The following is a 12,390-nucleotide window of genomic DNA, read 5'->3' on the forward strand; positions in this document are numbered from 1 at the left end:
CAATAAATATAGGCGTTCTGTATTTGAAAAGAAGCAGGATGATGTGTTCTCATATCTCAGTGTGATGATGAAATACATTCTGTTTTATCAGTGTCTAGGGAGGATGTTAACCACCAACTGTTGAAGTTAAACATTTTTAAATCTGCAGGGCCAGATATATTGAACCCATGAATATTAAAAGAATTGTCCTAGGAGCTCTGTGAAAAATTTGTCTTGATTTTTAACAAATCTGGGAACACTGAGGAAGCAAAAGCCAATGTTGTGTCCATATTTAAAAAGGGTAAACAAGTTGATCCAGAAAATTATTGATTGGCTGGTTAACCTGATAATGAACCTGGGCAAAATCATTAAAACGCTGATATGAGATACAGTCAGTAAAGAATTAAATTATGGTATCATAATTAATGCCAGTCAACCTGGTCTTATGAAAAATAGTTCTTGTCAAACAAACTTGATACCATTTTTTATCAGATTACAAGTTTGACTGACAAAGGTAATTGCGTTGACATAATATAGTTAGAGTTTTGTAAGGCATTTGAACCATGACATTCTGATTTAAAAAAAACCCCACTATACAAAATCATATTAAATGTATTAAAAACTGGTCAACAGATACAGAGAAAAAAGTAGCTGTAAATGGGGAATCATCATCCAGTGGAGGTGTGTCTAGTGACATCCCTCAGGTATCTATTCTCAGCCCAGTGGTATTCAGAAAAGTTTATTAGTGATCTGGAAGAAAACTTAAAATCATTGGTGGTAAAGTTTGCAGATGACACTAAAAGTGGTGGAGTGGTAAATAATAATAGGGACAGGTCAATTGTACATACTAGCCTGGATTGCTTGGTTTAAAGGGCTCATTTGAGGAATGTATTTTAACACAGCCATTTGCATAGTCCTGCACTTCATAACAAGGGCTGTTGGTCACATTTATAAGATGGGGGACTGTATCCTGGAAGAGCAGAGATTTTGGAAAAGATTTACTGGGACATGAAAACGAGTAGAAAGTGAGCTTCTGGTGCAATCCAATAGCTAAGAGAGTGAATGAAATCCTTGGATTTACAATCAGGGAAATATCAAGTATGAGTAAGCAGTGGGGGGACCATTACTGGATACTGTATCCAGTTCTGGAGTCCACACTTTAAAAAGGATGTTGACAAATTGGAAAGGCTTCAGAAAAGAGTTACAAGAGTGATTTGAGGTCTGGAAAATATGACACCTAGCCAGAGACGAAAGAAAAGCTCAATCTATTTAGAGAGACAAGGAGGGTGAAATAAAACGCTTGTCTCTTTCACCAACAGAAGTTGGTCCAATCAAAGATATTACCTCACCCACCTTGTCTCTCTAATATTCTGGGACCAACACACCTACAACACCACCTCAATCTATGTAGTTTATTGAAGATTAGGTTAAGAGGTGACTTGATCACTATATATAGTCCCTACGGGGGAAAAGATTTCTGATAGTAGACAGCTCTTTAGTTTGGCAGAAAAAGGTATAACAAGATCCAGTGGCTGGAAACTGAGGCTAGGCAAATTCAGAGTAGAAATAATGTGCAAATTTTTAACAGAGAGAAATTAACAGAAACAGCTTACAAAGGGATGTGATGGATTCTCCATCACTTGAAGTCTTTAGATCAACATTGGATGTCTTTCTAAAAGATGTGGCTTAGCTCAAGCAGAAGTTACAGGGCTAGAATTTTGGAACGACGATCTATGGCCTGTACTATGCAGAAGGTCAGAGCAGTTGATCATAATGGTCTTTTCTGTCCTCCAAATCTGTGTATGTTGTTGGGCAGAGCTGCTTTATGTTATAGGCACAATAAATGTATGGCAAGGGTCAGTGTGCCCAGAGTAATGTGATGATAGAATCTCAACTTCCATTTCAATTCAAATGATACTTAATTCAACCCAAGGTACTTAAGGAGCTGGCTGAAGCATGCTAAGAACATAAGAATGGCCATACTGGGTCAAACCAAAGGTTCATCTAGCCCAGTGTCCTGTCTACCGACGGGCCAATACCAGGTGCCCCAGAGAGAGTGAACCTAACAGGTAATGATCAGTGATCTCTTTCCTGCCATCCATCTCCACCCTCTGAGTCTAGGGACACCATTCCTTACCCATCCTGGCTAATAGCCATTAATGGACAATAGTCTTCAAATATTTTAAGGGCTGTTATAAAGAGGACTGTGATCAGTTGTTTTCCATGTCCACTGGAGAAAGGACAACAAGTAATGGGCTTAATCTGCAGCAAGGGAGATTTAGGTTAGATATTAGGAAAACCTTGCTAATTAAAAGGGTAGTTAAACTCTGGAACAGGCTTCCAAGGGAGGTTTTGGAATCCCCATTGTAAGTTTTTAAGAACAGGTTGGACAAACACATATCCGAGATGATCTGGGTTTACTTGTTTCTGACACAGCACAGGAGGCTGGACCTAATGACTTCTTGAGGTGCCTTCCATCTGTACATTTCTGTGATTATATACTTCTGGTCCTCATAGTGGCATAGAAATACTTGGGTCATATTTTCAAGGTTAACTGATGCAGTAACGTATCTCAGTATGCAGAGGGCTTGAAACAATAGTTCTGAGGTGGAGAACTGCCCTGGCTGTAACTGATGCAGAGAGAGGACCAGCAGCCTCTAGAGCCAGGAAATAAGTGATAGAGCAGACTAGGCTCCTGAAACCCTGAGGGTACTGCACTCCTGTCACTGCTCAGAGAAGAGGGCCACCATCAGCAGTACAGGGGCGGAGGCCTCCTGGCTCGTCTGAGTAGATGAAAGGAGTAGGAGGCCACCAACAACTGCTGCTGGCTCCTTCTGGAAGCCAGAGGAGAAGGTGCCCCACCCCAGAGCAGGTGCTGTATGAGGAGAATTGGATGTTACACCTTCATCCTTGGAGCAGGGAAAAAATGATGCTGATATCTCCTCAGCACCATTCACTGGTGGTTCCCAAATAAGCTGTCACCTGCAGTGGCTTTCAGAGCTCCCTAGCATGATGATCTCTTCCTTTCCTACATGTTGTCATGAAATAGATGCCCGTGTCAGCGCTGTTAACTGTGTTATCTCACTGAAATTAATGGGGCAGTTTATATCTGTTTGTTGTTATTTCTGTATGTCTGCAGACTCAGGTAGACATCACTGTAGTGGTTACACTCAGCTCAACTTTCCAAAATTATCTTTGCAGTCATTAGGATTAGAGACTTGGGTTGTTTTTTAAAGAAAAGCGGAGATTCTGGAGAATATGATGGCAGCCTCAAAACCACACTGGGTTGTTGATCCAGTGCAATTCAAGCCCAGAATCACTTTGTCAGCATTGAGAATAGTCTCTTCTGTCAGAAGGAGGAAGTCACTAAATTCTAGTCCATCCTTTGCTGTTCCATTCCTCCTTCATCCTACACTGTGAAGTATGCTCACAGTGTATCTATATACACATGCCTACAGCACAAATCAGGGATCTCTGCATACATGTACAATAGCTTGGATAGAACTGCAGGGGCACTCACATACATATGTGTACACAGAGGTAGGGGCTTGCCTGATCACGCATGCATCTCACTCTTTGCATTGTTTAAAATTCACTGACCCAGGCAATATAATGTTCTTCAGCCCTAATTTTGTTTAATAACAGGATTAAAGACCAGGAGCTTTCTGCTTTGGGCCTCTGAAAGACGGGTGAGCCAAACTAATTCAATAAGCTCTCTGTTCTCCTAGGACCCTGAGTAGTTTGAGTCTTCGGAAGTTGATGGTGGGGCACAACCATGTGCAGAGTCTTCCACTTCTGCTGGAACACATTCCCCTGGAGGTGCTGGACCTCCAGCATAACCTGATCACTAAACTTCCGGAGATGTTCTTCTTCAAGGCTCTGAAGTAAGTGGCAGCAGAACACATTTTGTTAGGATGGAAGCTTTTACCTAACTCTGGGTGAAAGATCAGTTTCTCTGGCTGTCTCACCTTTGGAGCTGTAAAGGGTTATGGTGCTGTTTGCGTGACTGATGGTGCCAGGTTCTGGTGCTTAATTGCCTGTTGAGTAAGAGGTAATAGGACAGATTTGTGTTTTATGAGGCAGTAATCCAGGTGCCAAGGGGAGAAATCACCCAGCTGGCTGCTGAGGGAATCAGGTTTCTGTATAATAGCAGGAAAGGTGAGTGTAGTCTAACCCACCAGCCGTCCAAGGAAGTTGCCTGTAGTTATTGTTATTTCTCTACCACAATTCATATGCACATAGGAACACAATGCACTGAGGAGTTTTCATTCTTTGACACCAGTATATAAGTTTTTCAGGTACAAAGGAGAAAGCAGACAGGCACTTGGATACCACTGTGATAGGTGCAGTATAAGGTGTTAAGGGCAGAGAAGAGATACTCACTGGAATGGAATAATCCTAAATAAAGTAAAACACAAGCTTTATATTCCCAAGTGACTGTGAGAGCTTCCTGCACTCAGCTTTTTTCTACCCATTCCCTGTGTTACCTCTCAACTTAGCTTGCAAACTCTTCAGGGCAGGGATTCCCTTTTTGTTGAAAAGCACTATGTGCATCTCTAGTGCTATATAGCTAGTCATTTTTAGATTGATAGATTTTTAAGGCTGGAAGAGACCATTATAATCATCTGGTATGACTTCCATTATGATAACGCAGCCATAGCTATCTGTCCAGGTTCTCATATGGCTTCTATCACTGTCGTATCTGGTGAAGTGGTTTGGATGGGATGGAACGGAACCTAATGTCTCTTAATCTGTTGTTGTTAGTCTCAGGTACTTGAATGCATCTGCCAACAGCCTGGAGTCGTTGCCATCTGTTTGCCCTGGGGAAGAGAGTCTCAGCATGCTGCAGTTACTTTACTTGACCAATAATAACCTCACAGATCAGTGCATCCCTGACCTGGTGGGACACGCAAACTTACGGGTCCTGCACCTGGCAAACAACCAACTGCAAACCTTCCCTGCAAGGTAAGTGCATGCAAAAGGTGGGGAAAGGTAATGCTCAGCTAACAGGGCTAGAATCAGTTGACTCAGCTGGGTTAGAGTGAGTGGGTTTCCGTCCCTCATTGGGAACTGGTAGGAGCTTATCGATGTCATGATGAGATGCTGTGCCTCTGATATGTGACTCGAGATTCACGTCCTCCCAAGCATCCATCAGTATCCCTTAGGATAGTGCTGGCTGCTGTGGTTCCTGTACTCCTAGCACATGCTGAGTGCGGTGGAGGTAGGGGTGTATGGCTGGCTGAGCCTGGGATGGCTGCGTTGCTAATAGCAGTGGGCAGTGCAGTTTACAGCAGCTGTGAAGGCTGTTGAATTGTGCTGTTCATACAGTCATAGATTTTCAGGCTGGAAGTCCGTTCTGACAATTTAGTCTGATATCCTACATACCTCAGGCCATATAATTTTATCTGTTGATTCCTACGTTAAGTTCATAATTTGTGGTTGAGTTAGAGCATCTCTCTTAGAAAGGTACCCAGTTTTGATTTAAAGACTTCAGGTGACTGAGAATCCACCACATCCTTTGGTAAGTTGTTTCAATGGTTAATGACCCTCACTTAAAAGAAGAAAAGTGCCTTATATCAAGTCTGAGTCTGTTTAGAGTCAACTTCCAGCCATTGGATTTTATAATGCCTTTGTCTGTTAAAGAGCCATATAGCATCAGAAATCTTACCCCCTGAAAGTACTTCTAGACAGTGATCAAATGACTTCTTAACCTTCTATTCTTCTTCGAGTGCTTGTTCACGTCCATTCCACATTAGGTGTGCGCACACTGCGTGCACGAGCGTCGGAAACTTTTTCCCTTAGTGGCTCCCGGCGGGCCCCCTCCGCGTGGCACCACTGCGCCGTGCATATATACCCCAGCCCGACCCCCTCCAGTTCCTTCTTACCGTCCTTGGCTGCGTTGGAACAACCTCTCTCTCTCGTAGAAGAGCAGTCCCTTAGCCTTTTCAGAGCAGCTGTTGATGGAGGCCGCATTGCAGCCACCGGGCCTGGAGCGCCCAATGCCGACTCAGGCTTCCTCGGTGCATAGTGCCCCGGAGCCGTTGAGAGACCCGGCACCGGCTAAACACTGTAAACTGTCGGCCCTGGAGCGCCAGACTAGACCCTGGCACCGCTCGTCCTCCCCGGTGCAGCCCCCGGCGCAGCCGAAAGGAAGGCGTGGTCGTTCCCCGCACAGGAGGCCAACGCCTCCCAAGGCCCCGGGCGCCGATAAGAGCAGAAAGGCTGTGGTACCTACGCCGACATCAGCGGTCCTGGCAGCACAAGCCCCACCAAGCTCAGACCTAAGTGAGCTCAGTGCAGACAATGGGCTCGAGGGCATAACGGATCAGCCCTCCACGCCTGGCACCTTTGAGGCTGCAAAGGACCTCATCGAGCTGTCGGCGGCGAGCCCCCTCCTGCATAGGAAGAACCCTCCGGCACCCATGCAACGGGTGCTGTCGAGGGGTAAGCCAGCAATGGCGTGCCGCTCGAGGACACCGTCCCGGCACCACTCCCGGAGTTGGTCCCGGTCGAGCTCCGACTCCGCGGACTCACAGTTACTGGCAGCCCAGAAGAAGGTCGCAGCACCGGGAGTGGGTCGGCGTGAGGAAGCACCGGAAAGGGAACACCGCTGTCCTGCACCACCCAGAGACCGGCACTGGGAGGAGTTGAGACAGCCCTCTCCAGAGGACTCCTGCAGATGGTCCCGGTCCAGGGAACGCTGGCACTGGTCCAGATCCAGGTCCCGGTCCAGATCTGATCCCGGTCCCAGTTCCGGGGATACCAGTACTGCTCCCGCGCAGCCAGGAGCCGCTCATTCTCACGCTGGTGCAGATCGTTGGTACCTCCGTGGCCTTCGCAATCGGCGTCGCCACAGTCCGGCGCTGAGTCTGGCAGCTATAGCTACCTGCACCAGGCCCCGGACAGCAGGGACCCTCAGATGGGCTGGCAACCCCAATGGGGACCACCAGGCCATTGGCCTTTTTCGACCCCCTAGGCCTATCAGGAGAGTCAAGGGGCCCCGTCCAGGGCAAGTTACTCGGTGCAGCGATCCCGGTCCCTGCACCAACGCCAGATGGTGCCAGAGGCTACAGTATCCAGGCCCCCGGCATCCCCCCAGGATAAACCGGAGAGACCGGCACCGAGTGCGGTGCCGTCCCATGGACTCCTGCTCTAGCCCAAGCTGGAGGCCCCTTCCACGGGAGAAGGGGAGCAGGAGGACCAGCCAGAGGGAGTCGAGTAGCAGCTAACCTACTCGTTATCCCCGGATGAGGCAGTGGTGGGTACAGCGGTGTCCAGCCCTCCACCGATAGACCTTAAAGCCCACCAGGAGTTGCTGCGCAGGGTCGCCCAGAACTTGGGGTTGCAGGCTGAGGAGATGGTTGAGCAGGAGGACCCCGTGGTGGACATTTTGAGCCCCGAAGGTCCATCCAGAATAGCGCTCCCGCTCATTAAGACCATTCAGTCCAACTATAAGACCATATGGTAGACCCCGGCCTCCAGCGCTCCAATGGCCAAAGGAGTGGAGTGTAAATACTTTGCCCCATCTAAGGGCTATGAGTTCCTGTTCTGCCACCCGAGTCCATGCTCCCTAGTGGTCTCAGCAGTAAATGAAAGGAGTGCCATAGACAGCAGGCCCCAGCCCCTAAGGCCAAGGAGGCAAAACTCCGGGACCCTTTTGGCAGAAAGGTGTACTCATCTGGGGGCCTTCAGTTGAGGATTGCGAACCAGCAGGCCATCCTCAACAGGCATAATTTCAACTCCTGGGCGGCGGTGGGGAAGTTTAAGGACAACCTCCCGCAAGGTTCCCAACAGGAGTTCATGGCCCTGGTGGACGAGGGCAAGGCAGTAGCCAAGACCTCCCTGGATTCAGCGGATGTGGTAGCTAGAACAATCGCATCAGGGGTGGTCATGAGGCTCTTGGCGTGGCTCCAGGAGTCAGGCCTGCTGCCCAAGGTCCAGAATACACTCCAGGACCTCCCTTCAAAGGGTCCAGCCTCTTCTCGGACCAGACAGACACGAGGCTGCACAGCCTTAAGGACTCGTGGGCTACGCTTAAGTCGCTGGGTATGCACACCCCGGCGACCCAGAGGAAGCCCTTTAAGCTGCAGTGTCGCCATAGGCATGAGCCTTACCGTAGGCGAGGCAGGGATAACAGGCGCCGGGCAACAACAACAGTAACAATAATGCGCCGGGCCAGAACCAAGGCCAGCACAAACCCCAGCCGGGCACTAAGCCAGGCTTTGAAAGGTGCGCTCGAGGACAGCGTACCAGACCAGTCACTGGATCCGTCCCTTTGTTTCCTGAACTGCCTGTCCCATTTCTCCCGTGCATGGTCCAACATTCCGTCAGATCGCTGGGTCTTACGCACGGTGCAGAACAGGTACCCGCTGCAGTTCTCCTCCCTTTCCCCCTCCCACCTCCCTTCCCCGTCCCTCTTCAGGGACCCCTCTCACGAGCATCTCCTAGAGAAGGAAGTCTGCTCTCTGCTAGAGACGGGGGCGGTAGAGGCGGTGCCACACAGCCTAAGGAGGAAGGGGTTCTACTCCTTCATCCCCAAGGCCAAAGGGGGCCTTCGCCTCATCGTAGACCTGCGCAGGCTCAACAAATTCCTGGCCAAGGCCCGGTTCCACATGGTTTCTCTGGGTACCATCATCCCTTCCCTGGATCCGGGGGACTGGTACGCCTCCCTCGACATGAAGGACACGTACTTTCATATCGCCATCCACCCAGCACATCGGCGGTTCCTACGCTTCACCGTGGGCCAAGAACATTATTAGTTTGCGGTTCTCCTGTTTGGTCTAGCCGTGGCCCCACGGGTGTTCACGAAGTGCATGGCCGTGGTGGCAGCCTTCTTACGGAGGCAGAGAATCCGGGTGTACCCGTACCTTGATGACTGGCTCCTGGCGGGTCGATCCGAGGCGGAAGTGCTGGGCCACGTGGAGGTGGCCCTGAGATTGTTCCGCAAGCTGGGACTCCTGGTCAATGTCCCCACGTCCACGCTCGTACCCACGCAGAGAGTAGAATTCATAGGAGCAGTCCTGGATGCGGTGCAGGCCGGAGCAAGCCTTCCAGTGTCCCGATTCCAGGCTATCCAGCAATCAGTGGCCTCCCTGCACCAGTCTCCAACGACAACGGCCAGGTGCTGCCTGCGGCTGCTAGGCCACATGGCAGCATGCACGCACCTGGTCAGGCATGCCAGACTGAGACTCAGGACTCTGCAGGCGTGGCTCGCTCGGGTGTACCGCCTAGGCAGGGACCCCCTGGACTTGGTAGTGACAGCCCCAAGGGACGTGCTGGACTCCCTGCGGTGTTGGCAGTCCCATCCCATGGTTTGCAAAGGCATCCCCTTCACCGCCCCACAGCCGGACCTGACGCTGGTGACAGATACGTCAGACCACAGATCGGGGGCTCACCTGGGGGACCTCATGACGCAGGGGTTGTGGTCCAGAACAGAGCGTTTGCTCCATATTAATGTGAAGGAGCTCAGGGCGGTTCGTCTCGCCTGCCAGACCTTTCATGCCACTCTGAGTGGTCACAGCGTGACAGTTCGGACAGACAACACTACTCCCATGTTTTATATAAAACAAACAGGGCGGGGCCCATTCCTCGCCACTCTGTCTCGAGGCTCTCCTCCTCTGGGACCTTTGCATAGCCCATGCAATTCACCTTGAGGCGTCTTATCTCCCGGGGGTACGAAACTCCCTCAGCAGGTCGTACCGCATGCACAAGTGGACGCTCAGGGCGGACGTCGTGCTTTCGCTCTTCCGCAGGTGGGGGTTTCCCGGGGTAGACCTGTTTGCCACCAGGGCCAACGCCCAATGCCCACGGTTCTGCTAGTTCCAGGGCCGCAGCCCGGGCTCGCTTGCAGATGTGTTTTCAATCCCATGGAGAGGGGGCTTGATATATGCCTTCCCCCTGCTCCCCTTGGTACACGTGGTCCTACTAAAGGTGCGCAGGGACAGGGCGGCGGTGATCCTCATCGCTCCAGCCTGGGCCCGCCAGCACTGGTACACATCGCTCCTAGAGTTGTCGGTGGAGGCCCCAGTAGTCCTGCCCCTACACCGGGACCTCATTACACAGGACGGCGGGCAGCTTCTCAACCCCGACCTGCAGTCACTGCACCTGACGGCTTGGAGGCTCTGTGATTAAACGCCCTGGAGAGCCAGTGCTCCCTTCCCGTGCAGCAGATTCTGCTTGGCAGTAGAAAGCCCTCTACCAGGGCGACCTATATGGCCAAGTGGAAAAGGTTCTCATGTTGGTGTGAACCCCAACAGGTGTGGCTGTGCCAGGCCCTGGTGCAGGCCATCCTGGAGTACCTCCTGCACCTCAAGCAGCAAGGGCTAGCCCCGTCCTCACTCAGAGTACATCTGGCAGCCATCTCCGCCTTCCGGGTTCTTGGGGGGCTCGGTGTTTTCCCACCCAATGGTGGGACGGTTCCTTAAAGATTTGGAGAGGGTGTTTCCGTACTCACGCCCCCCAGTCCCTCTGTGGAACCTTAACCTGGTCCTCTCTAAACTCATGGGACCCCCTTTTGAGCCCTCTCTTCCTGTTCTCTCCTCCACCTTTCCTGGAAGGTGACGTTTCTGGTTGCCATTACCTCAGCCAGAAGGGTGTCCGAACTGAGGGCCCTCACCTCTGAGCCACCATATACAGTGTTTCACAAGGACAAGGTGCAGCTCCGACCGCACCCCAAGTTCCTCCCTAAGGTGGTCTCCCAATTCCATTTGGGCCAGGACATCTGTCTGCTGGTGTTCTTCCCGAAACCCCATACGGACCCGAGTCACCGCAGCTTGCACATCCTGGATGTGCTTCGAGTGCTGGCGTTCTATTTGGAGCGCACCAAGCCCTTTAGCAAATCTGCGCAGCTGTTTGTGGCTGTAGTCAAGAAAATGAAAGACCTCCCTGTGTCAGCGCAGCAGATTTCGTCTTGGATTACAAGCTGCATCTGGGCATGCTATGAGCTCTCAGGTGTTCCGGCCCTGGCGGTCACGGCCCACGCGACCAGGGCGCGGGCAACTTCCACGGCGTTCCTGGCACAGGTCCCGATTCAGGAGATCTGCAGAGCAGCCACCTGGTCCTCGGTGCACACCTTCACGACCCACTATGCGGTCAACCAGCAGGCCAGAGAGGACGCAGCGGTTGGCAGAGTGGTCCTCCGAGCAGTTGTTCCATGACTCCTACCGTCCTCCAGAGGTAAGCCTGTAATTCACCTAATGTGGAATGGACGTGAACAAGCACTCGAAGAAGAAAAAACGGTTACTCACTTTCTCGTAACTGTTGTTCTTCGAGATGTGTTGTTCACATCCATTCCACCACCCACCCTTCTACCCCTCTGTCGGAGTCACCGGTAAGAAGGAACTGGAGGGGGTCGGGCCGGCAGGGGTATATATGCACGGCGCAGTGGCGCCACTCGGGGGGCCCCGCCGGCCTGATGGGAGCCGCTAAGGGAAAAAGTTTCTGACACTCGTGCACGCGGCGCGCGCACACCTAATGTGGAATGGACGTGAACAACACATCTCGAAGAACAACAGTTACAAGAAAGTAAGTAACTGTTTTTTCAATAAACTAAATAGATTGACCTCAGATCATTTGGTTGGCTCTTCTCTGAACCCTTTCCAGTTTTTTAATATCCTTTTTTTCATAGATATTTAGGTCAGAAGGGACCATTATGATCATCTAGTCTGACCTCCTGCACAACGCAGGACACAGAATTTCACCCACCACTCCTGCAAAAAACCTCACACCTATATCTGTGCTATTGAAGTCCTCAAATCGTAGTTTAAAGACTTCAAGAAGCAGAGAATCCTTCAGCAAGTGACCCGTGCCCCATGCTACAGAGGAAGGCGAAAAACTTCCAGGGCCTCTTCCAATCTGCCTTGGAGGAAAATTCCTTCCCGACCCCAAATATGGTGATCAGCTAAACCCTGAGCATATGGGCAAGATTCATCAGCCAGATACTACAGAAAATTCTTTCCTGGGTAACTCGGATCCCACCCCATCTAATATCCCATCACAGGCCATTGGGCCTATTTACCATGAATATTTAATTACCAAAACCATGTTATCCCATCATACCATCTCCTCCATAAACTTATCGAGTTTAATCTTAAAGCCAGATAGATCTTTTGCCCCCACTGCTTCCCTTGGAAGGCTATTCCAAAACTTCACTCCTCTGATGGTTAGAAACCTTTGTCTAATTTCTAGTCTAAATTTCCTGGTGGCCAGTTTATATCCATTTGTTCTTGTGTCCACATTGGTACCGAGCTTAAATAATTCCTCTCCCTCTCCAGTATTTATCCCTCTGATATATTTATAGAGAGCAATCATATCTCCCTTCAACCTTCTTTTGGTTAGGCTAAACAAGTCAAGCTGCTTGAGTCTCCTTTCATAAGACAAGTTTTCCATTCCTTGGATCATCCTAGTAGCCCT

The 12,390-nt window shown here is 50.4% G+C and overlaps 1 protein-coding gene across 5 annotated transcripts in view; it reads left to right on the plus strand.

The window, feature by feature from the left end:
* PHLPP2 (PH domain and leucine rich repeat protein phosphatase 2) overlaps positions 1-12,390 on the plus strand; it is a 141,613-nt gene that overhangs the window by 90,899 nt on the left and 38,324 nt on the right. For all 5 annotated transcript variants that reach the window (XR_013347619.1, XM_077830931.1, XM_077830934.1 and 2 more), the window contains 2 exons: positions 3,708-3,863; positions 4,744-4,944. Coding sequence is in view for 4 of the 5 variants with exons in the window: in XM_077830931.1 (XP_077687057.1) it covers positions 3,708-3,863; positions 4,744-4,944 (357 nt within the window). In the remaining variant the exon portion in view is untranslated. The remainder of the gene's footprint in view (positions 1-3,707; positions 3,864-4,743; positions 4,945-12,390) is intronic.

Source organism: Eretmochelys imbricata, chromosome 12, assembly GCF_965152235.1.
Source record: "Eretmochelys imbricata isolate rEreImb1 chromosome 12, rEreImb1.hap1, whole genome shotgun sequence".
NCBI lineage: Eukaryota > Metazoa > Chordata > Testudines > Cheloniidae > Eretmochelys > Eretmochelys imbricata.